We start from the raw sequence: 25,740 nt of genomic DNA, 5'->3' as shown, positions 1-25,740 counted from the left end.
CTTATTATATTACAAACATATAATAACATTAAATTAGCTTGGCTTTTACTGCCGTTTTCTGTTAACTAACAGCATGATATTTTCCTTAAATCAAGCTATGACATAGTCTAATATTGTTCTGAAAGTCACTTTTTAATCCAGAATTCACGAACAGTACACAAAGATAAACGTAACCAAAAGTTTATAGATTCCTGTTATCTATTGTTTACAAGGATGTGAGCATAGCTATTACAGTTTTATGTTAATGTAGGCTATTTATTTCATGCTGCTCTGAGCAGCTAATCATTAATGTTCTCAGCAAGCCTTAAAGTTAAACTGATGTTTGTCTGGCTCTGATGAAAAGGCATAGACTTACCAATAATTTAAGTGAAAGTATTTCCTTAAAAGTTTCATTTTTTACCTCATGGGGTGGTATTTCCACTTCAAGTGCAATGAACAAGAATCTTAAACTTTTAACATTCCTGACATGCAAAACAGTGGAAGTGCATATGACTCCACAGATGTATGTAATTTGTAAACAAAAGTTAGTTCTTACCTAGCAATCAAACTTAGTTCTCTTCAACTGCTAGTGGATGACTTTGATTTTTGTGGGCTCCCCGGAGTGGGAATCAATAACTAAGTCATCTGTACTTTATACAGCTCTCAGACTATTTGAGTGAAGTCATTCGCTGAAAACTATTTCTGAGCATATACTGTACATCAGCTACTCTCCTTGGCACTGGGACACAACAGTGAACACACGATAAAATCCTTTCTTTCATGAGGTTTCTCTATTAGTTGGAGAAGCCCAGTGATTGGAGAAGGGTAGTTGGAGATGAGCACAGAGAAATAACCAGGACTACATAATGAAGGGCATTAGAAGAACTTTGGCTTAAGATGTAAAGACACTGGAGGGTTCTAAGCAGAAGAATAATATGATAAAAATTGCATTTTAAAAAAGTCAGACAGACAACTCTGCTGTTGTGATGAGGATAGACTGAGGTGGGTGTCACCTCCAGGGGACCTGTAGATCGGAGGCTATTGTAATAATTAAAGCAAAAGCTGACAGGGTTTGGACCGATGTATTTACTAGAGGCAGCAGAAACGTGTTGGGCTCATGATATAACAGCTTATAGGCTGTGAGATAAAAAAATGAAAAAAAGGATGTCTCCATTTTATTTTTATTTTTTGCCCTAGCAAGTGTAAGAATGGAATTGCTATTAACTGAGATAAGACTGTGCAGGGATTGGCAAATAATATCAGTGTTAAATTTTGGATCTGGTGAGTTTGAGAGAATGTCTAATAAGAGATCATGGGGAGATGTCAAGTAAGTTGTCCCAGGTAAGCAACTAAGAGTCTGGAGTTCGGAAGATATTTCAGTACTGGGTATATATATATTAGGAAGTCTTGGGTGTGAACATCTGATTGGTGACATTTAAACCAATAGGAATGAATGACATTAGGAGGCTGAGATGGGAGAATCAAAGCCAGGAGTTTACAATGGGCCACTGTGTCACTGTACTCCAGCCTGGGCAAGAAAGACCCTGTCTCTAAAAAAAAAAAAAAAAAAAAGATGCGATTACCAAGAGAGTGTATATAGATAGGAAAGAGATCAGGCCTAGGACTAAGTCCTGGGGCATTTCAGCCTTTCTTGTCACATAAGCTGAGTAAATTCAGGTATCTGATTTATTTAATCCAGTTTTGCTGCATTTATTTTCTAAAGAGCACATTTCTTTTCATGAATTACACATTAAAATTCCAGGGAACTTAAATTATGCAAAATATCCTTTGGGAAATGATTTAATTTCATTGCCTCATCTTTCCACTTAATGTTGCTTATGTAAACAGAGCTATTAAATACTCACTTGCCTTTATTTCAGTAGCTTTCATATTGAAATTGGAAAGGTGATAGGATAATCCATTCGATAAAACTGGCAATAGTATTAAATCCTACCCTCCCCTTTTATTAATTTTAAATTATAATCATCAAATCTTGATCAAAAACAAAGAAGTTTCAAGTCATTTGTTTTCTTTCCCTTAAAATGTTTAAACAAAAATTTAGAAAAGTATTTTAACATGTTAAAAGAGAGACCTTTCCTTCTAGTTGGAACTATAAGTTCCCCAAGCCTGATGATCATTAAGAAGGACATTTAGTATTTCTGTTACTTGGAGATCTTCTCTCTTTTGATATAGTGGAGTGTCTCAGAGAAGCTTCTTAAAGTGTATTAGAAAAAACTGAAAAAATGAAGATTCAAATATTGATATCAATATACCATAAACATACTAAGTAAATGTTGATTGTTTCAGCCTATGCCACCTTGTATATGTGAACACAAAGCTCATACATATACTTTTTTTTTTTTCAGAAATAAACTCTATCACTAACCATCTGACATCCAATGATTCCTGAAATAAAATCTATTTCTAGGAACAATTTAAACCATAGAAGAACTTCACTGTGTCATGAATTAAACTTGCCTTTTTTTTTTTGTCTTTGGATGACATCTCCTGGGAAAGTGCCCCATTTATATTTGAATGACTTCAACTGTGGTTGCTACCTTGTTCTGTGTTTTTTAAAGTAAAAATATTTGATTTTTAAGTATTACTTTCCCACACAGTGTAACAGTCATCCTTTAGTAGAATATATGCTATATCCAGAGAATTCTTATTTCTATGAAGGATACAAACAGATAAAATTTGCAATCTTTGGCCTTAGAGAAACGTGGTAGTCAAAATTAGTAAGCATTATTGTTGTTTATTTGTCTTACATTAGTTTTACCTGAGACTACAGCATCTCTTTAACTTTGGACATTAACAGAAAGCACAACATTATCAGCATTTCCACTCATAGTTGCAAGATCTAACTTTCACAGACTAAATCAAAAGCCTGATGATTGGATTCTGATCCATGTGGTAACAAGGGAATTTCAAATTATGCAACTTTCCTTTGTTGTTTTAGCACTTTCTCAAGCCTCTGAGAGAGTGCAGATTTCCGCAGAATCCAGGAAGGTGCCAGAACTCATTCATGTTCTCACTGGGAAATGCACGGGAGATGAACATTCAGGCCAGAGTTCAGGAAGCCCTATGCTGTTTTGGTCCATCAGTTATCTAAATGAACAAAAGAGAAATGTGTGAGCAGAATTCACTGAATCAGCTTCTATAAAGGGTGAGACTTACCTGATAGGTCACTCCTGAGATCAGAAACTTGGCTGCAAATGCTAGATGTCATTTGCTTAATCCTCTTATTCACTATTGAAATAACTAAAACCAAGCTTATAAAGGCATGATAACAAAAAAGAATGGTGGAACATGACTAGAACTATGATGTGGAAGTAGAACTATACTCTGTTGGCCAAATAGTCAAATGTATTTTTCGTACTTATCAGAAAGCATCCACATGCAACTGAGGGCAACAGTACAAGGTGTTTTGGAGTGCCATCTTGAATAAGTGATGTTAACATTAAGTTCCCAGTGAAGACTTTAGTTTCCAAGCTTATAAAATTATAACAACAATAACAATTGTCTCCAATAATAATAATAATACCTGACTAAACAGTGCATGGTCTGAAGACAATTGAGTGAGGTTATGCCTATGAAAATGATGGCACATTACTGAGTTTGATTTATAAATGCCAATTAAATGCTGCAAAAACTAAGGACTTCTAAATACATCCTGTCTTACACAATTCAACTTTTCCTTCTGTATTAGCACCAGTAGGGTAGAATAGTGCAGGGAAGCATTACAATGAGGCTTCTCACTTAGGTGAGGGGAGGTAGGAGCGCCTTTAGAGAAGTACTACAAGTTTTTAAAGGATGTGGAAATGGGATGTGTTTCCTGTTGTCTTGAAATGGGGGAAAAGCCTCAAAGCTAACACTAGGAGACAGGTTGGTTCCTTCAAACCAAAGGAAGTCAATTTCCTGATTTCTTATACATGGATAAGAGTTTTCCTTTATATAAACTCCTATGTTCCATTGAAACCAACCCAATAATCCCATAGACTGTTCTTTCTGATGCACGTAGAAATTGACCTTTCTGGTCTTAAAGCTTGAAGCTTACATTTGTTTTATCTGAGTTCCTTCCTCAGGAAAGGACCTTCAGGCCTCTTAAAAAGGTTTCCAAGAACTGAAACTCACCAGATCATGACATCCTAACAATGAGAAGTCTGGAGCCCTCATTCATCATGATTGCATCCTTGCCCCTCCCTAGTTTCTGTTTTCTTACATATTGTTACATTTCTTTCTATAGAAGAATGTTATATAAACCCATAGGTTTAGTTGGTCAGAGAGATGGATTTGAGCCTGAGCTCCCATCTTCTTGACTGCAGCACCTGATTAAAGCCTTCTTCCTTGGCAATACTCATGTCTCAGTGATTGCCTTTCTGTGTGGTGAGCAGCAGGACCTAGACTAAACCCCTGGTGTTTTGGTAACACCATCAAGAAACTGCTAGAAGTTCTATCCCTATGGGGCTTTTTAAAAGGTAAATAGGCCAGACCACCTACTATCACCCTCTCTTCAGTACAAATTAAGGAATTGAACAATCAAACACCTGAAGGCTTTTTTTTTTTTTCTTTTTTAAGACAGAGTCTCACTCTGTTGCCCAGGCTGGAGTGCAGTGGTGAAATCTCGGCTCACTGCAAGCTCCGCCTCCAGGGTTCACGCCATTCTCCTGCCTCAGCCTCCTGAGTGGCTGGGACTACAGGCACCCATCACCATGCCTGGCTAATTTTTTGTATTTTTAGTAGAGACGGGGTTTCATTGTGTTAGCCAGGATGGTCTTGACCTACTGATCTCGTGATCTGCCTGCCTTGGCCTCCCAAACTGATGAGATTACAGGTGTGAGCCACTGGGCCCAACCCTGAAGGCTTTGCTTTTTAAAGGAGGCATCATTACCCTTGGGGGAAAGCCCTGAGGAATACCCATTTCTGATTTCTGTGAGAAAGGAAAAAATAAGGTAATCCCTGCAAAGCCAATTTGTGAATGCTCAGAATTATCATTTATAAAGATTAAGGGTGCATATGAGTGAAGGAAACCAGCAGGCTTGTTCTGGATGAACGCTTGCTGAGCTACAGAACTGCAACGACCACCTGTGGAGCCCTTTAGTACAAGATGTTTTGGGAGCTCCTGGTAGAGGAGTGGTTTCATATTATGTCCCCAAGAGGTTTTAAGGATGTGCATTTGATTATAAAGCATCCTGTCTACTTCTTATCTAGAGATGCAAAAATAGGTGGCTCACAATGTGAGGGAAAGGGGAAAGGAAAACGGGGGTCTTCTGTACTCACGCCATTTGGTGAGCTCTATGGAGGGTTCTGTAAACACACTGATTTAATGAAATTGATGAGCTCCAGCCATCTTGTGAGTAATCCCACCGATGATAAGGTGCCTCTTATCAGACCTATAAGAGGTAGTGGGCTGAGGCAGGGACTTAGGGCAAGTTACTGGATGTTGTTCTCAGAGACAGTGCCAAATGAGGCCTCTGTCTAGCACAGAGAATAATGTGCAAAAATGTCCTCCACAAGCCAGTCACTATTTGGACATCAGCCACACAGAGGATGTCATGGCTGATTACAGTAGTCTCTGTTACCTGGGCTTTTTGCCCCTGTTTCTTCCATTTCTCCTCTGGACACCAACACCTTGGAGATAAAAGACAGACCAAGAAGCAATGGAGTGTGATTGAGACAGGTGCAGAAAGAGAGAAACAAGAGACAACATTCTCTTCCCCAGATCCCGGAGCTACAGGGCAGGCTTTTGTTGAAAACAGTAAAGAAATTTTGAATTGGATGTGAGATTAGAATGTTAATTTAGAATGAATGAGGCTTTCTTTCCTTCTTTTTGAAATTTAAAACAATTACAAAGAATCTCCCAATTAAAAAAATTATTAAAGTTTTACATATACATGTAATAGTGCATAGATATTAAATAAATATTTCTATGGAGTATCACAAAGTGAATGCATCTATGTAACCAACATCAAGGTCAGAAAATACTACATTTCCAGGACCCAGAAGGTTATTGTACTCCTTCCCTTCAAACCAAAGGAAGTCAACATCCTGATTTCTTACACATAGACAAGAGTTTTCCTTTATACAAATGGAATAATAATACAGTATGTACAGATATGTGTGTATATATATATGTTGTACATATATATAGCATCTGGCTTTTAAAAAACTCCTAGGTGTGTTTGTGAAACTCATCCCCATTACTTGTATATAGCAACATTTTGTTCATTTTCTTTGCTGTATAATCTATTGTATAAATACACCACACTTGATGTACCCATTCTATTATTTATTGACATTGGGCTTGTCTCTAATGTAAAGGTTATCACAAGTAATTCTGCTATAAGCATTCCTATATATATCTTTTAGTGCATACAAATATATCGTATATATCAGCTAAGTATACAGCATTTATAATGGAATTTTGTGTCATAGGTTATATGTATGTATACATTCAACTTTAGAACATATTGCAAAATATTTTTCCAAAGTACTTGTCCCAATTCTTCCCCCTCAAGCAGTGTATAGGAGTTCTAATTGCTCTACACCCTTGCCTATTGATATGGTTTGGCTGTATCCCCACCCAAATCTCATCTTGAATTGTAACTCCCACAATTCCCATGTGCCATTGGAGAAACCCAGTGGGGGGGGGGGTATTGAATTATGGGGGCAGGTTTTTCCTGTGCTGTTCTTGTAATAGTGAATGAGTCTCACGAGGTCTGATGGCTTTAAAAATGGGAGTTTGCCTGCACAAGCTCTGTTCTCTTGTCTGCTGGCATGTGAGATGTGCCTTTCACCTTCTGCCATGATTGTGAAGCCTCTCCCGTCATGTGGAACTGTAAGTCCAATAAACCTGTTTCTTTTGTAAATAGCTCAGTCTTGGGTATATCTTTATCAGCAGTGTGAAAACGAACTAATACAGTAAACTGGTACCAGTAGACTGGGGTGTTGCTGAACAGATACCTGAAAATGTGGAAGTGACTTTGGAACTGGCTAACAGGCAGGGGTTTGAACAGTTTGGAGGGCTCAGAAGAAGACAGTAAAATGTGCAAAAGCTTGGAAATTCCTAGAGACTTGTTGAATGGCTTTGACCAAAGTGCTGATAGCGATATGAACAATAAAGTCCTGGCTGAGGTGGTCTCAGATGGAGATGAGGAACTTGTTGAAAAGTGGAATAAAGGTGACCCTTGTCATGTTTTAGCCAAGAGACTGGCAGCATTTTGCCCCTGGCCTAGAGATTTGTGGAACTTTGAACTTGAGAGCGATAATTTAGGGCATCTGGCAGAAGAAATTTCTAAGCAGCTAAGCATTTAAGACGTGACTTGGGTGCTGTTAAGGACATTCAGTTTTATAAGGGAAGCAAAGCATAAAAGTTCAGAAAATTTGCAGCCTGACAATGCGATAGAAAAGAAAAACCCATTTTCTGAGGAGAAATTCAACCTGGCTGCAGAAATCTGCATAAGTAGTGATGAACTGAATGTTAAGCCCCAAGACAATGAGGGAAATGTCTCTGAGACCTTTGTGGCAGCCCTTCCCATCACAGGCCCAGAGGCCTAGGAGGAAGAAATGGTTTTGTGGGCCAGGCCAAGGGTCACCATGCTGTGTGCAGCCTAGGGACTTGGTGCCTTATGTCCCAGCTGCTCCAGCCATGGCTGGAAGGGGCCAACATAGAGCCCGGGCCATGACTTCAGAGTGTGCAAGCCTCAAGCCTTGGCAGCTTCCACATGGTGTTAAGCCTGTAAGTGCACCGAAGTCAAGAACTGAGGTTTGGGAACCTCTGACTAGATTTCAGAAGATGTAGGGAAACATCTGGATGCCCAAGCAGAAGTTTGCTGTAGGGATGGGGTCCTCATGGAGAACCTCTGCTAAGGCAGTGCAGAAGGGTAATGTGCTGTCAGAGCCCCCACACAGAGTCCCCACTGGGGCACCAACTATTGGAGCTCTGAAAAGAGGGCCACTGTCCTACAGACCCCAGAATGGTAGATCCACTGACAGCTTGCACTGTGTGCCTGGAAAAGCCACAGACACTTAACACCAGCCCATGAAGGCAGCTGGGAAGGAGGCTGTATCCTGCAAAGCCACAGGGGTGGAACTGCCCAAGTCCATGGGAACTCATCTCTTGTGTCAGTGTGACCTGGATGTGAAACATGGAGTCAAAGGAGATCATTTGGAGCTTCAAGGTTTGACTGCTGTGCTGGATTTCAGACTTGCATGGGGCATGTATCCCTTTTGTTTTGGCCAATTTCTCCCATTTGGAATTGCTGTATTTACCCAATGCCTGTACCCCCATTGTATCTAGGAAGTAACTAACTTGCTGTTGATTTTACAGCCTTATAAGCAGAAGGGACTTGCTTTGTTTCAGATGAGATGTTGGACTGTAGACTTTTGAGTTAATGCTGAAATGAGTTAAAACTTTGGGGGACTGTTGGGAAGGCATGATTGGTTTTGAAATGTGAGGACATGAGATTTGGGAGGTGCCAGAGGTGGAATGATATGGTTTGGCTGTGTCTCCACCCAAATCTTATCCTGAATTCCCACATGTTGTGGGAAGGACCCAGTGGGAGCTAATTGAATCATGGGGATGGGTCTTTCCCATGCTGTTCTTGTGATAGTGAATGGGTCTCATGAGATCTGATGGTTTTTAAACACAAGAGTTTCCCTGCACAAGCCCTCTTTTTGTCTCCTGCCATCCACATAAGATGTGGCTTGCTCCTCCTTGCCTTCCACCATGATTGTGAGGTCTCCCTAGCCATGTGGAACTGTAAGTACAATAAACCTCTTTCTTTCATAAATTGCTCAGTCTTGGTTATGTCTTAATCAGCAGCGTGAAAATGGATGAATACACCTATGCTTCCTGTTGTTTATCTTTTTATTTTAGCTATTTCGGTGGGTGTGCAATAGTAGTCCATTGTGCATCTTACTGCATGTTTCCTTGACTACTCATGAAGATGAACACATTTTCATGTTTTGTCATTTAGAGATCTTCTTGTATGAAGTCTGTTTCCTTCCTTCCTTCCTTCTTTCCTTCCTTCCTTCCTTCCTTCCTTCCTTCCTTCCTTCCTTCCTTCCTTCCTTCCTTCCTTTCTTCCTTCCTTCCTCTCTCCCTCCTTTCCTTTGAGACAGGGTCTTGCTCTGTCACCCAGGCTTGAACGCAGTGGAGGGAACAGTGCAGCCTCAACCTTCTGGGCTCAAGTAAATCTCCTGCCTCAGCCTCTCATGTAGCTGGGACCACAGGTGTGTACCACCACATCTGGCTAATTTTTTAAACATTTTGTAGAGACAGGATTTCCTAATGTTGTCCATGCTGGTCTCAGACTCCTGGGCTCAAGAGTTCCTCCCACTTTGGCCTACCAGTGTTGGAATTACAGGAGTGAACCACCATGCCCAGCCTCCTGTTATTTTCCATTGAATTACATGCCTATTTCTTATTTATTTGCATGAGTTCTTTATATATTATTAATATAAACCATTTTCTTGCTTATATGAGTAGCACATATTTTCTCTAAGCTCTCTGTCTGCCTATTTACTCTCCTAATGATGTATTTTGATGGAAGTTTGTAGTTTTAATGTTCAAGTAGAACATTCAATACTTTTTTTCTTTAAAAGTGCTTTTATGGTTCTTTTAAATATATCATTTAATTCTCCAAATGTATTGCAGAAATGTTATTTTTTTCCTTTCACATTTAGGTCTGTAGTCCACATGAATTTTTTTCTTTATGCACGATGTGAAATACAAGTCATATATATTTCTTATCCTGAATTTTTCATGGCTGAACATAATCTTAAATTACAGAAAAATTTTAAATTGACTTACATAGCTTTTTCATGGCTGAATGTGAGTTTAAATTACAGAAATGACGGGGCTAGTACAAATGAAGTATTGAAAATCTATAGACTCTGCCAAAGTTGTTCTCAAGCTGAGGGGAGGGAGATCCAACACAGCATATTTAAAATTCATGATTTGAGAAAAATAAAGCCATTTTATTTGAACCTTCACAGGGATCTGTTTGCTAAATATATCAAATATTTTTTAAAAATGAAAAAATAAGAGGAACTACAACTTCAGAAGAAAACATTTCTATTTTGAGAAGCCTGTGAAATACTGAGGTAGATTTGCTTTTGAAGTATGCTTCCCAGTGACACCTAGGAAAGTTGAAGTTCTGACTGAGGCTAGAGGCCATGAATTCACAGTGTTACAGGCAGCAGTAATGATATATGATTTTCTGTAACCACTTTAAGAAACTTTTGGTGGCTGTGGGCCCAGCGCGGTGGCTCACACCTGTAATCCCAGCACTTTGTGGGGGCCAAGTCAGGTGGATCACGAGGTCAGGATATCGAGACCACCCTGGCTAACACAGTGAAACCTCATCTCTACTAAAAACACAAAAATTTAGCCAGGCGTGGTGGCAGGCACCTGTAATCCCAGCTACTCGGGAGGCTGAGGCAGGAGAATGGCGTGAACCGGGGAGGTGAAGCTTGCAGTGAACTGAGATCGAGCCACTGCACTCCAGCCTGGGCAACAGAATGAGACTCCATTTCAAAGAAAAAAAAAAGAAAAGAAACTTTTGGTGGCTGGGTGCTGTGGCTCACGCCTGTAATCCCAGCACTTTTGGAGGCCGAGGCAGGTTGATCACCTGAGTTCAGCCTGGCCAACATGGCGAAACCCCATCTCTACTAAAAATAAAAAATTAGGCAGATGTGGTGATGGGAACCTGTAATCCCAACTACTTGGGAGGCTGAGGCAGGAGATTCATTTGAACCTGGGAGGTGGAGGTTGCTGTAAGCCGAGATCACACCACGGCACTCCAGCCTGAGTGACAGAGTGAGACTCCATCTCAAAAACAAACAAACAAACAATAAAGCAACAACAAAAGAAACTTTTGGTGATGGACTACCATGTCATTTTCTTTTATGTTGAGCCACCAGTTACCAAGCTCCAGCACATCAATTATAGAGGAGAAGCTCCCACTATGCTACAGGAAACAAGAATTTTATATATGTACAGCAGGATGTTTGCAATTTAAAGTAACCATTTTGTAAACTTTGAAAGGATAAATCTACATCCTAAATCATTAGTAGGATGACTCTGTACCCACCACTTAAAACAAATTCTTGTCCATTTGGCGACAGCTTTCTGGTCACATATCTACTCTTTTTATATTCATCTGTCATGTGGTCCTCCTAAAGATAGCTGTCTGCTGACTGTTCACTCTGTGTACTCCCTCATAAAAATCTGAAAATTAATCTTACTGAGTAGCCTCTCTCATCTTTCAGAAAGCTCTTGACTTCATTAGTCCCTAGGCATTATATATGTGTTATTTTGTATACAAAAAATACATACTTTTGAATTGTTATTCATAAAATACTTAGATAGCAATTACTAAGTGTCATGTGCTATGTTCCAATTGCTTCACAAATACAAACTTCGATTATTCATAGTGATACAGGAGTTAAGAAAAAATTACTTAGGCAGATAGGGTATGGGAGGCTTTGGTAAGGTTCTTCTATTTTTTGAGACAGAGTCTCACTCTGTCACCCGGGTTGGAGTGTAGTGGCGCAATCTCGGCTCACTGCAACCTCTGCCTCCCAGGTTCAAGCGATTCTCCTGCCTCAGCCACCTGAGTAGCTGGCATTACAGGCGTCCAACACTACAACCAGCTAATTTTTTGTATTTTTAGTAGAGACAGGGTTTCACCATGTTGGTCAGGCTGTTCTCAAACTCCTGACCTCGTGATTTACCCACCTTGGCCTCCCAAAGTGTTGGAATTACAGGCATGAGCCACCATGCCTGGCCAGGTTTTTCTTTTTAATGAAAAGCAGCCCCAAATCATTTCCTAACAAAAAGCAGCCTGTAAAATTGAGCTGCAGACACAGACAAGCAAGCTAGAAGCTTCCACAGGTGAATTCCATAGGAAATAACTACCTGGGACCAGGCATGTTCAAAATGGTGGCTCCATCATCCCTTCCTTTGCCAGCCACCCGTACAGTAAGGAGCAGACAAGATGGCCACTGGTCAAGTGGAGAGTCCATTTGCATAATAAGATTAAGGTGGAGTGGCCAGCCTTCCCTTAGGCTATGTAAATGTCATATCTGATTGAATCAATCTGTGGGCTCTATTTAAAACAGACACTGCCTCCTCCAACCTGCCTATAAAATCTGCTGCAGTAGGCCTGCCTTCCCCTTTTTCCAACGTTTCTCTCTCTCTGGAAAGGAGCTGCTCTCCTTTCTCCTTTCTTCTATTAATCTTTCTGCGCCTTAACCCACCCACATGTGTCTGTGTCCTGAATTCTTTCTCAATGCCAGGCAATGAACCATGGGTAATTCCCCAGACAATGCAGCCATTTCAATAGTAACTCTGCAAAGTTGGTACTATTATTACTGTCATTCTACAGATGAGAAAACTAAGCCACAGGTAATATGTTACTTTTCCATGGTCATGCAAGGCCATATCTCTATATTATCATTAATAATAGTAATAATTGAATCAAGAAGATATAAGGAACTGTGCCAGCAGTTTATATATGTCATCTTAATTCTCCAAAAACCTGAGAAAATAGGATCAGAAAATTTAAGCAAATCATCCAAGATCACAAATTATAGGTGGATTACTCTTAATTTGAACTTATTTCATCAAACTCAAAGCCCAAACTCTGTTACATTAATCTGTCCTCCTCCCCACTTCTCAGAGATGACATTGACATGTGAATAAAGAGAGCTGTGAGAGGTGATTATGCACCTAGGAAATAGGTTGCAATGAAATTCTTAAATATATTGTTAATGGGACAGGATTTTTTCAGGCTCCACTTAAAACAGTTAAGCACCATGCAACTATTTCACCTACAGTTCCTATGATGGTAGAACACTTATATGATAAAATATGTTTTATTTAAAACAGAAATTGAATAGTAATATTAAAGAGTTAATGTAAGTATTTAACAACAAATCCTAATTTTTTTGCCCACCTGCTCTTGCATATCTTTGTAAACTTTTCTTCCACACGATCCATAAATGCACTGTACGCATCACGTTGCCTTCTATGTCTCTGAAGGAAAGTGGTACAAAGGAAGTTAGTAAAAGCAGACATGTATTAACTTTAATTACTTGTTAAAATTTGCTATTTAATAATCTTTGCTTTAAAAGTGTATCTGTATTCCAGATTCACATCTCGTTCTGCTTAGACATAAAGGGAAGCATCCTTATGTGACTAGGGCAGAATTTCAGCCAGGATAAAAGTATGTGCTCTCAACATTTTTTTCTGTGAGTGTATCACAGAGCTGTCTTTTCAGGCCTTCTCACGTGAGTGTCATTCTCTAAACTTCTCATGATTTCCAATGAGATAAGAGGAAATTTGGGAAACATTTCTTACAATATTTAAGCCTTTGTAAAACAAAAATAAAATTCTAAGGCCCCCTAATCAAATGAATGGACCCCCTTCATGAATGAGGGGACACAAAGAAACCTGAAAAAGAAGTTCAGACCCTGATGGGAAGAGAAGGTGAGAAGGTGGGACATGGCTCATTATACCCTCCTCCCTTTGGAACTCAGGCACGACTCACCAGCATTAACATGAAAACAGATCTCAAGACTAACTAACAAAACAAACAGCTCTTTGCAGCAATAAGATACCAATTTCAACCTGACTCTAGTGTAGCATCACATGACAGATAGCAGGCCCTGGAGGAAATAAAAGTATTTTACCCCCAAAATACACTTTTTTGGCACCTTTCAAAATGGCCCTGCAAAGCTGTCTCTCTTTTGCAGACAGTCTCCTATCTTTTAAGGTCTGAGAAGAGACCTTCACATCTATTGTCTCTGAAGCCCGCTACTTGGAGTCTTCGATTACATGACAAGAACCTTGACTTCCACAACCCCTACTCTTTACCTTAACTCAAGCTGACTTAACAGACACAGCTTAACTCTTTCAGCCAATTGCCAATTGGGGAATCTTTGAATCTGAGGTAGGAGGCGGGACTCAACTCCAGACCAGATGGAAGACTGGTTGAAATAGGGAAGAGGCATTGAAAGCATTTCTCCATGAGACAGCCCCACCAGTGTCATGACAGTATACCATTGCTGTGGCAACATCTGGAAGGAAACACTTCTTTTCTAGGAATTTCTGGATAACCCACCCCTTAATTTGCGTGTAATTAAAAGTGGGTGTAAATATGACAGCAGAACTGCCCCTGAGCTGCTGCGCGGAGCGCGCTGCCTGTGGGGAGTCCTGCTTCACAAGGAGCAGTACCTCTGCTGCTGCTGTACTCAATAGAAGATGCCATCTAACACCACAGGCCCACCCTTGAATTCTTTCTTGGGTGAAGCCAAGAATGTTCCCGGCTATGCCCCAGTTTTGGGGCTTACCCGCCCTACATCAAATCTACTTATGACCTGGAAGCCTCCAAGCTTTGAGATGTCCTTCATTTCCAGGCCAAACAAATGTATACCTTACATGTATTGATTTATGTCTTTGCCTGTAACTTCTGTCTCCCTAAAATGTACAAAGTCAAGCTGTAAACTAACCACCTCGGGCCACATGTTCTCAGAACCTCCTGAGACTTTGTTACAGGTCATGGTCATCAATTTGGCTCAGACTAAACCTCTTCACATATTTTACAGAGTTTGGCCTCTTTCATCAACACCTTATTCTACTATAGCTATTACTTAAAATAACCATAAAAAGTATGTAGCATTATTAGAAATGCTAATTTATAATATAGCATTCAGATGTGATCCATCCTAATCCAAATAAGAAATGTAAAATAATACAAATTAACTCTGAATTAACACTTAACAAATGGTACCATAACAGTAATTATAGCATGCATGTGTGTATGTTATTTCCATGTGCTTTTTAATACATTACTAAGTGCTTTTAGCTTTTATAATAATTTATTATAATTATAAATTATAACCCACATTATAAATAATGAAAAAAGACTTAGTATCTTGTCTGAAGTTATTAGAAAGTAAAAGAACAGGAATACTCTGATCTCAGAAGCCATGCTCTTAACTAATATTCTGTATTTTCCCACTAGAATACACTTATTCTTTTATCAGGATCTAGAAAGAAAAGAAAAGAAAATCCAAAATTCTAGATAATCCACTATTTGTATTTCAAAAAAAAGCATCGGCTATATGCTTTATTTTTAAAGACAGAAATATATTTTATACTACAACAAATAAAAAACTCCTGCACTAAAGCAATTGTCGACAACAGTGCTGGAGACATTTTCCAACAGCTATAGAGAAAGTCAAACTCACTGTATATGAAGCAGATCTAACAGGCCATGGGGCTTTTGTCAAAATTAGTTTTGAATCCCAGGTGCATTCACGATGCTTGTGGGTGATAAATCTTTTTGTAGTATTCTTCTGTTTATCATCTTTTGGTAATTGGTACCCATATACTAGAGATACGAAGACAAATGAGAGGCTTAGCAACAAGACGTGTCTTTGTTCATGATGTTTCTCAGATATCGTATCAGTTTTGGAGATCAGGACCCAGGAGTGGTAAGTCGCTGGATAATTATAGAGGAAAATCTAAACAAAACTTTTCTTGTTCTTTCTGCCAGTCCCGCTGGAGTTAAATTTGTCTTTCTTCAAACTCCAATTCCAATCCCAAGTTTTATTTCTCTGGACCCGTCTTTCTAAAGTATCTCCTATTGGATGGTATATTTTGCATTCTATCTTATGTTTTACTTAAAGTATTTTTGAGGTCAGGGGCTGGGTCTTATAAAGTATCTTTGGTTTTTTCTACCAAAGTGAGTTACACATAGCATATTCTAGGAAAGTTGACATGTTCCGTTTTAATTACACAGCTAGATGACACTTTTGTAAGTATAACACATGGTAAAATGTGGACAATATTTGTAAATAAATTATCTTGTTTTACAGGTATAAAATTATTTGCTCCTTATTTTGAAAAAGAGGAAATAAAATGTAACCGTGATCTCACTATCCAGAGACAATCACTGTTAACATCTTATTGTTTGTTTTAATTTATATATAATTATAATATGTAAATATAGCATTCAGATGTGATCCATCCTAATCCAAATAGGAAATGTAAAATAATACAAATTAACTCTGAATTAACACTTAACAAATGGCACCATAACAGTAATTATAGCATGCATGTGTATATGTTATTTCCATGTGCTTTTTAATACAATACTAAGTGCTTTTAGCAGATTTAATGCTCACAGTAATTCTGTGATGTAGATTCCGTTGTTATCATCTGCATTTCCAGATGAGAACACCAATAGACAGACAGTTTAGGTTATTTGGGGCAGTGAAGCCAAGATTCAAAGTTGCACAGCTGGGCTCCAGAGTTTATTCTCTTAAGCATTACACTCTATTTGTTCTCTATACATGACACATTGACTTACAAATATAATCTTTAATAATATATTAACAGTCGTGGTAGAAAAGTAAATGTATTGTTGCAAATAATTAAAAGGGCATTTAAAAAATTTACCACATTATTAAAGGTGATAATAATATCCACCTATTTAGTTTTAAGCCTATGCATGTACTACTACTAATATATAATGCAGAGAGGTTTTGTTTTTTTTTTTTCAATAAACATAACATCTTAACAGCTTACCTGTACTTAAGGGTTGTGATTTAAACTTTAATCCAAAGGGGTCCTTTTCATAAGTCGTCTCAAAGTTTGGTAAACCAGGTTGGTACTAGATATGTAAAGAAAAGATTGCAATATTACTAATACATATTGTTTCTTGTTGGAATTTGATTTTTCCGAATATTAAATATTTCCTTGGCAAAATGTAATTTTGACAATTTTGTTGTGGCATTCAAATGTAGCATTTAAAACTTGTTTATGAAAATTTGAAAAAAATAATCTAAGATTTAGTGTATAAACAATTCATTTTTGTGGTGGAGAGGAGTACTTCAATTACCCTTTTGTGAAGAGATCAGAATTAGTATCTTAAGCAGTGTGGAATTAAGGGAGTCTGTTCAAAATTTGGCAACCTAATCTTAAACTTGATCATAATTTATGACACATAGAATTACATATTATTTTTCTGGAGCTGAACTTATTTCAGAAACATAGCAAAAACGTTGAACAAAGCTAAATAATTTGTCAAGCCTGGAGTAGAGTTACTATTGTCTTTTTATAAGCTATAAACAAAGTAGATATTTTAGTGGTTTAAGTGAACCAATTTGAACTGAAATAGAATTTGTTTGCTCCAAGAACTGATCAAATAAAACATCACAAAGGTCTCTACTCAAAAGCTAAGTAAACATGGCATGAAACAGTGAGGGTACCAAGCAGCAGATGTTAAACAGGTTATCTTCTTAATGAGTTACCTGCCACAAGTATATAGAACAATATTAAAAGTTCCAAAGAGGGAGATTATCTAATACAAGATTTTTCACGCTTTAATTGAATACAACATGAGAACAAGTTCATTTCAAAAAGTCTTCATTGAGGTTTACTTTGTAACAATACTGACATCTGGTGGTTACACAATTTGTAACACTCTGCCTCCAATCCACTCCTTTATAGAAGCAAGTTAATTCAGCTAAAATAAAAATGTTCCTTATTCCTTGAATTTCATTTACTCAAGTTTTTAAGTCTGTTATTAGTAAAATATTTATTTATTTATTTTATTATTATTATTTTTTGAGATGGAGTCTCACTCTGTCGCCCAAGCTGGAGTGCAGAGGTGAGATCTTGGCTCACTGCAACCTTTGCCTCCCGAGTTCAAGCGATTCTCCTGCCTCAGCCTCCCAAGTCACTGGGATTACAGGCACATGCCACCACATCTGGCTAATTTTTGCATTTTTTGTAGAGATGGGGTTTCACCATGTTGGTTAGGCTGGTCTCGAACTCCTGACCTCATGATCCTCACACTGTGGCCTGCCAAAAGTGCTGGGATGACAGGTGTGAGCCACTGCTCCTGGCCTAGTAAAATATTTATATAAACCAGTAACATTTAATATTTAAATGACCTCCCTCATCTCCAAAAGGTAACATATGTTATTTACTATGAATGGAAATATGTAGATGCTCTGAATAAGTAAAGGGAGTTATTGACTATGGCTCCCTGGATTTTCCAAATTTTATTCTAATAGCTCATAGAGTTAACATTCATCGAATGCCTCAGCATTTCAGATTCCGTTGTGCTTTGCATATATTGTTTCGTTCATTAAGTAAAATAACCATAAAAAATATGTAGCATTATTAACACACCATTATAAATAATGAAAAAGGTTTAGTATCTTGTCTAAAGTTATTAGAAAGTAAAAGAACAGGGATACTCTGATCTTAGAAGCCATGCTCTTAACTACTATTCTGTATTTTCTCACTGGAATACACTTATTCTTTTATCTCACTATTTCTAAATCCTGTACTACTGTTTATCTCTTTGCCTAGCAAATCATGTTTATGTGCTAAATTATAGACCTAAGAATAGAATATTCACATTTTAATGGAATTATGTTTTGCATAAATATTTGACCTTATTTGCATCTCCATATTCTTCATCACCCTTTTAAATTATAAATCTAATTATTGTCCATATATTATTTAAATTATTAATCATCCAAAGAATTCATCAAAATAATAGAATATCCCTTTTTAACTATTTTCATTCATTCATCAATTTATTCCAAAAATTTATTTTATTATTACTAGGTTATAAACTTCTGGCAACTGACATCTGTTCTCCAATCATATCTAAACCCAACGTGTTCTCCTGAAACCTAAGAAAGCCCATCTCAGAGTTGGCCACTTGACCTGGCAGATTAAACCTCATCAGAATCAACCAGGTTCTTACCTCTGTCTTCTATCATTTATTGCTAAATGTGAATTGTATTGTTCTGTGAGGGAAAAAAGGCAGCATTATACACATTATATACACATACCTTTTTCCTATATGTAATAGTTTTTCTCATTAAGAAATGAATAAAAAATAATACATAGTTCCTCTTATCTATCTTAAATTGTTTTTATTCAAATGCTCTTTTGTACCTGTCGAAAGTCATGTGGTTTGGGATTGACATATACACCCCTCGGATACTGTCCACACTTCACAAACATTAACTTTGCTTTTTGTGAATCCAAACGTGGAAATGCAGTTATAAATTTAGGAGCTATGGCCTCCTTAGGATGATTCCTTATGCTGGGCAAGTGAAGCATTGTTTCTGGAAAACTGATTTTTTTCCTCCTTTTTTCTTCCTTAATGGGTTTTGATGGTCTTTCTGGAATTCTCAAAGATGTATACAGTTTGTAGCTAAAATCAGGAGGCTTTATTTCCCATACATTAACTTTCATTTTACATTGTGGAGGTTGCAGAACACTTTTTTTCCATTTGGAGTTGAGATCCTGATGTGAAGGATATTGCAGCCTCTTTGCAATATCCGTATCTCTCGTGCCTCTCTGAGACTCATGGTACATTATGTGGAGGGTGTTTTCACATGGAGGAATCTGCAACACACATGGAAATAGGTGAAGCTTGTCACTATAGCAATGGTGTACTCAACATTTTCTCTCCAGGCCAAGTTAATTTTTGAAAAATTTATGAAGCAGGAAAAAGCTCAGAAATGACAGGGAATGTGTATGGAGGAGAAGGAAAAAAGTATCATTGCTGCAAATATTTATTCAGCACCTTTGTCCCAGCAGTTGCTGTACTAAGGGCTGGTCATTTTTTAAATGGTTGACATAAAATCCATGTCCTTAAGTAACTGAGATGCTACTTAAAAGACAAACATAAAATCCAAAAATAGAACCTGTGTAATAGGATAGATATTGCAAGTTTTATGAGAAGCAAGGAGATTGATCAGCTAGCTTTATCAAGAAAATAGACTTGATGTCAAAAGCTTTATTTGGACCGATCTTGAAAGGTAAATAGAAACATTCCAGGTGGTAAAGGAAGGCAATAACATTTCACTGAGAAATAGAAAGTATGTGAAATTTGTCATTACCTATTTCTAGGGTATCTATGGCTGCCTAAACCATCATGAGTACATTGTAATTACTGCTATTGAAACTTATAGATGAGAATCATGGATTTGTTTTTTTGCTGACCAGCTAACTAGCGACATGGAAATCATCATTACACTTCTCAGATTTAATGACATTATCGATATGTTACTGGATGATTCAATGAATTCAAAATCTCCTTGGAAAGGCTAATTACCAATTAGAATATATTTGGTGAAGTAGAAATAGTACAACAATGCTGGTTCCTGGGAAATAAGGACCTGAGATGAGGATGAATTTCCTTGTCTTTTGCTAGAACTTTGTGTTGTTTCACAATAACATCAAAATAGAGGATCATCAAAATTCTAAATGTTAATTTTCAATATACTAAAGTTGTAAATGAAGGGAAACTACTAAGAATGAAAGGAAACTACTCTTCAGATAAGTTGAAAATGTCCATTTTAAAAAATTTGTAGTATTTTGCAATGATGGATTATTTTCCAGATACTAATATAAATATTTTTATTTTATAATGGGCTATGCCATATTGAGAGAAAAGCAAGAAGCATGTAAAAGGAGCATAGCTTCTCGGTGAGGAGACAGTGAAAAATGATATGATAGGGAAAACTAGAAAAATTGGAGTTATAGTATTAAAAGTCTTTTATGCCACACTAAGGAGTTTTAAATTCATCCAAGAGGCAAAAGGGAATAAATAAAATATTTTAAACAGGAAAATGGTTAGCATGTTATTTGTATTTCAGAAAGATCAGTGTGGTAGCGTATGGAGGGTGGCCTCACAATAAAAAATGAAAGCTAAGCCAAAAAACAAAACAAAACAAAACAAAAAAACCCCAAGCCCAACATAGCAACAATTTAGGTGAGAGATAATAGAAAACCTCAACAAAGATGTAGCATAAAGATGAGAAAGGATGGTTGTTCTTATGAGCTACTTAGCAAATCTAATATCTTGGACTTTGTTTCAAATATATTGCAATTGATTAACCAAAATGAGGAATAAAGGAGAAGAAACAGATTATGAAAGAAGGTCATGTAATGGGTAGATTTCAATAAAATATAAGCCCCACACTAATCAGAAGGAAAAAAATGACAGTAGATACACAAATGAAAAAGAGAAAGGAATCAAAGTTTATCACTACAGAAAACAACCAAAACAAACAATGAGAAGGGAAGAAAGAAAAAAAAAGATACACGAAACAACCAGAAAACAATGAACAAAGTCAGAGAGTATGTCTTCAAGTGTCAATAATAACCTTCAGTGTAAACAAGTTAATTTCCCCAATTAAAAAATATAGACTGACTGAACGGATTAAAAAAGGACTCAATTATTTGCTGCCTACAAGAACCTCACTTCATATGTAAAGACACACACAGACTGACAATGAAGGGATGGAAAATGATGTTCCATACAAATGGAAACCAAAAGTAAGCAGAAGTAACTATACTTATTTCAGATAAAATAGACTTCAAATAAAAAAATATAAAAGAGACAAAGAAGGCCATTACATAATAATTAAGAAGTATATTAAGGAAGAAGATATAACAATAACAAATATATGTGCATCTAGCACTGGAGCACCCAAATATATAAAACAAATATTATTTGATCTAAAGGGAGAGATAGACAGCAACATGATAATAGTAAGGGACCTCAAAATTCCACTTTTAGAAATAAACAGAACTTCTAGACAAAATCAATGAAGAAGGATCAAAGTTAAACTGCATTCTAGAGCAAATAAACTTAACAGACATTTACAGAACATTCCACCCAGTAACTAACAGAATATATGTTATTCTCATTCACAAATGTAACTCTCCCCAGGATAATCTATCCTGGAGAGATAGTTAGGCCACAAACCATTCATAAGTTAGGCCACAAAGCAAGTCTAAACAAATTTAAAAAGGATTAAAAACATATAAAGTATCTTTTCTGACTACAGTGGAATAAAACTAGAAATCAATAACAGAAAGAACTTTGAAAACTGTACAAATACATGGAAATTAAGCAACATACTCTTGAACAACAAATGAGTCAAAGAAAAAAATTTTAAAATTTCTTGAAACAAATGAAAATGGAAATACCACACACCAAAACCTATGGGATACAGCAAAAGAAGTTCTAAGAAGGAAGTTTACAGCAATAAATATCTGCATCAAAAAATTAGAAATATCTTGAATGTAGAGACAGGTTCAAGATGCTGACTAGAGGCATCAGGCACTTGCCTTCTCCAGACAGAAGAAACAAAACTTAACCAAATAGATTATCACATTTCAGGTAAAACATCTAGTAGAGAACCCTGGAGTTCAACAGAGAAATATCTGAGACACAGAAGGGGAAGAAAGCAAGTGGCTAGCTTGGCCGAGATTGGCTAGGAGCCCATAGGGGCTCCTTATTGAAGAGAAAGGGTAAGTGGGAGACCCTCATTGGCTTACATCCTCACTGTGGACTGCCGCAATCCTAACCATTGGAGAGCCCCTCTACCCACACTAACCCGAAGACTAGTGTGGGTGTTGATCTGGAGACCCAATGAGGGCATTGTACCAGACAGAAAATGCACTGGGTCACACACACTCCTGAGATCTAAGTGACTACAGCATGGTACCATTGTGAGAGCCTAACCAACACCATTCTGCATCCTGCTCTGGGAACCACAGCTCTCATATTGCCACATCCTGGGAACCTCTGTTTATATCCCCTGGTGTCCACCCAGAGGGCTACAGAGGCGCAGCACTGGCTGAGCTCAAAGACGCTTGGGGTCCCCAGTACTTTAGTCCAACAGAGTACTACTCCCTGGAAAAAAAAAAAAATGATACAGCGTACCAAGGAGGCGGCCACTGGGCACAAAGGAAGCCAAATTACATGCTTTCCAGAGCTGGAGAGCTTTCTGTCCAGGGCTTTGATAAGTGACTCCACCTCTAACTGTGTCACATATTGTACTTGGGTTCACAGTGAGAGTGGGATCTTTCTTCTACACGTGCACAGTGCCATAGCAGTTTTTGCCACTGGGAGCCAAGACAAGCAGGTCTGAGAGCTGTCGGACTGGAGCTGGAAGGAGTGACCACGCCCCTGCTGGCAGAGTGGCCTCTGTGCTTGGACTTATATAGAGAGAATGGGATCTCTTTCCTCCTCTGCATTTCACTGCAGCTGCAGTTGCTCTTGCTGCCACCGGGGGCTGGATGGGCAAGAGAGGGCTGCTTGTCTGGGGCTGTGAGTTGTAACCATGCCCCCACTGGCAGTGTGGCCTGTGTTAAAGCTCGCTCACAGAGGGTGGGATTCTTTCTCACTTCTGCTGGTGCTGTTGCTGCTGCTGCCCCAAGAGCAAATAAGTCTGACAGCTGCATGTCTGGGCTGTGGGTGATGACCCTGCCCCCCTGACAGTATGGTCAAGTGCTCTGGTCACCAATAGAGGGTGGGATCCTCATCTCCACTCTCTGCACAATGCTGAAGCCACTCCTACAGCAGGGAGCTGAAACAAGTGCAACCCAGAACTGGAGACTCCCTGTGCCAGTCCTGCCCATACTAGCAGCATAGGTTCTTTACTCTAGTGCACATCCTCAAATCAGGCTCCTCACACTCACCACTGCAGTCACTGCTGCTGCCAGGGATTAAATGTTCACTTCCCAGAGCCTGAGAGCTGCTCGTAGGAGACTGCTGATAGCAACCTACTCATACAAACAACAGGGCCACTATGCTTCCTAGCACAAGCCCTAAGGTCAGGTATCCACACCTACCATCACGGACTGTCTCAACCTGCCTACTACAGCCTATACCCCTGCACACCATCAGGGGCCTGAGGACAGACACTCCCAAATTGGCACCACACCTCCAAGCCTGAGCACACCACCCAAGGGCTTGGTGATTATTCTATCCATTCCACCACCTATACCATCTATTCACTCTCTCTAGGAACCTGAAGATGGGTCCACTCACATTGCTGCCAACACCACAAACACACACTCACATGTGCCATCTAGGAGCTTGGTGAGGAGTCTGCCCAGCCTATCACAGCCGCTGCCAACACCAGTGTGCACTGCTCAGGAATAAGACGGTCATCTTACCACTGCTACTGCCATGGCCCACACCATGCTTTCTGCACTGGGGTCTGAAAACCAGTCTACCCACCTGGCTCATGACTGCCATTACCAGCATCTGGGCAAGACACGTGGAGGCCTGATAATTGGCCCAAGTGGACAACTAACACTAGTGCCAGCATATACCACCCAGGGGGCTAAAGGACAGGTATACTCAGCCTACTGCTGCAACCACTTGGGCCTGAAGACTGACCTACCTGCAATTCCTTTTCCCAGAAAATCTCTACCACAGCCTCCACTAATGACCCTAAGCCACTGAGGAAATCACAGATACCACTAACGTTGTTTATAGGCAAATAAATCATATAGAGACTACACTACTGCACACATTCAGAATCAAAGCCAAAAGGCTCCAACCAACATCATAGATAAATTTTCAGGAAAAAGTCCTAAACTCAAAAGAAAATTAAAAAACTTGAAAGAAGACATAGATGCATAGATATATAGGGACATAGAAAACTTTAAAGAGCAAGAAATATGACACCTCCAAAGGAATAAAATAATTTTCCAGCAACAGATCCCAATCAAAAAAATTTCACAAAATCTCAGAAAAAGAATTCAAAATACTGATTTTAAAGGAGCTCAGCAAGATACAGGACAATGCTGAAAAACAATACAAAGAAATCAGAAGAAACAAGTCAGGATATGAATGAGAAATTTACCGAAGAGATAAATATTATAAAAAAGACCAAATGGAAACTCTAGAACCGAAGAGTTCATTTAATGAACTACAAAATATATTTTAAAGCTTCAACAATAGATCAAGCAGAAGAAAGAATCTCAGAACTTGAAGACAGGTCTTTTGAAATAACCCAGTCAGACAGAAATGAAAAAAACAAAGCATAAAAAAGAATGAATGAAGCCTTCATAACATATGGGACACTCTAAAGCAAACATTATATGAATTTTTGGTATCTCAGAAGGTGAAGAGAGGACGAAAGTGTTCAAAAACCTATTTAGCAAAATAATAGCTGAAAAGTTCCAAAATCTAGCAAGAAATTTAGACATTGTATTAATCTGTTTTCATGCTGTTGATAAAGACATACGTGAGACTGAGAAGAAAAAGAGGTTTAATTGGACTTACAGTTCCTCATGACTGGGGAGGACTCAGAATCATGGTGGGAGGTGAAAGGCAGTTCTTATGTGGTGGTGGCAAGAGAAAATGAGGAAGATGCAAAAGCGGAAACCCCTGATAAAACCACCAGCTCTTGTGAGACTTATTCACTACCACAAGAACAAAATGGAGGAAACCGTCCCTGTGTTTCAAATTATCTTCCACCGTGTCCCTCCCACAACACATGGGAATTATGAGAGTACAATTCAAGATGAGATTTGGGTGGGGACACAGTCAAACTATATCATTCCACCCCTGCCCACTCCAAATTTCATGTCCTCACTTTTCAAAACCAATCATGCCTTCCCAACAGTCCCCCAAAATCTTAACTCATTTCAGCATTGAATCCAAAAGTCTACAGTCTGAAGTCTCATCTGAGACAAGGCAACTCCCTTCCACCTATGAGCCTGTAAAATCAAAAGCAAGATAGTTACTTCCTAGATACAATGAGGGTACAGGTATTGGGTAAATACAGCAGTTCCAAATGAGAGAAATTGGCCAAAACAAAGGGGTTACAGGGCCCATGCAGGTCTGAAATCCATCTGGGCAGTCAAATTTTAAAGCTCCAGAATAATCTCCTTTGACTCCTGATCTC

At 38.5% G+C, this 25,740-nt stretch overlaps 1 protein-coding gene across 1 annotated transcript in view; it reads right to left on the bottom strand.

Annotated features, from left to right (window-relative positions):
• Positions 1-1,145: 1,145 nt before the first annotated feature.
• C4H7orf78 (chromosome 4 C7orf78 homolog) overlaps positions 1,146-25,740 on the bottom strand; it is an 86,809-nt gene continuing 62,214 nt past the window's right edge. The window contains exons 3-7 of the mRNA XM_071094893.1: positions 18,971-19,426; positions 16,580-16,664; positions 15,238-15,380; positions 12,942-13,021; positions 1,146-3,087 (exon numbers count right to left, since the gene is read on the bottom strand). Of these exons, the coding sequence (XP_070950994.1) occupies positions 3,084-3,087; positions 12,942-13,021; positions 15,238-15,380; positions 16,580-16,664; positions 18,971-19,396 (738 nt within the window). The 5' untranslated portion in view covers positions 19,397-19,426 and the 3' untranslated portion in view covers positions 1,146-3,083. The remainder of the gene's footprint in view (positions 3,088-12,941; positions 13,022-15,237; positions 15,381-16,579; positions 16,665-18,970; positions 19,427-25,740) is intronic.

The sequence above is a fragment of the Macaca nemestrina genome, chromosome 4 (genome assembly GCF_043159975.1).
Source record: "Macaca nemestrina isolate mMacNem1 chromosome 4, mMacNem.hap1, whole genome shotgun sequence".
NCBI lineage: Eukaryota > Metazoa > Chordata > Mammalia > Primates > Cercopithecidae > Macaca > Macaca nemestrina.
The sequence above is the reverse complement of the archived record's forward strand: the minus strand, read 5'-3'. Positions and strand labels throughout refer to the sequence as shown.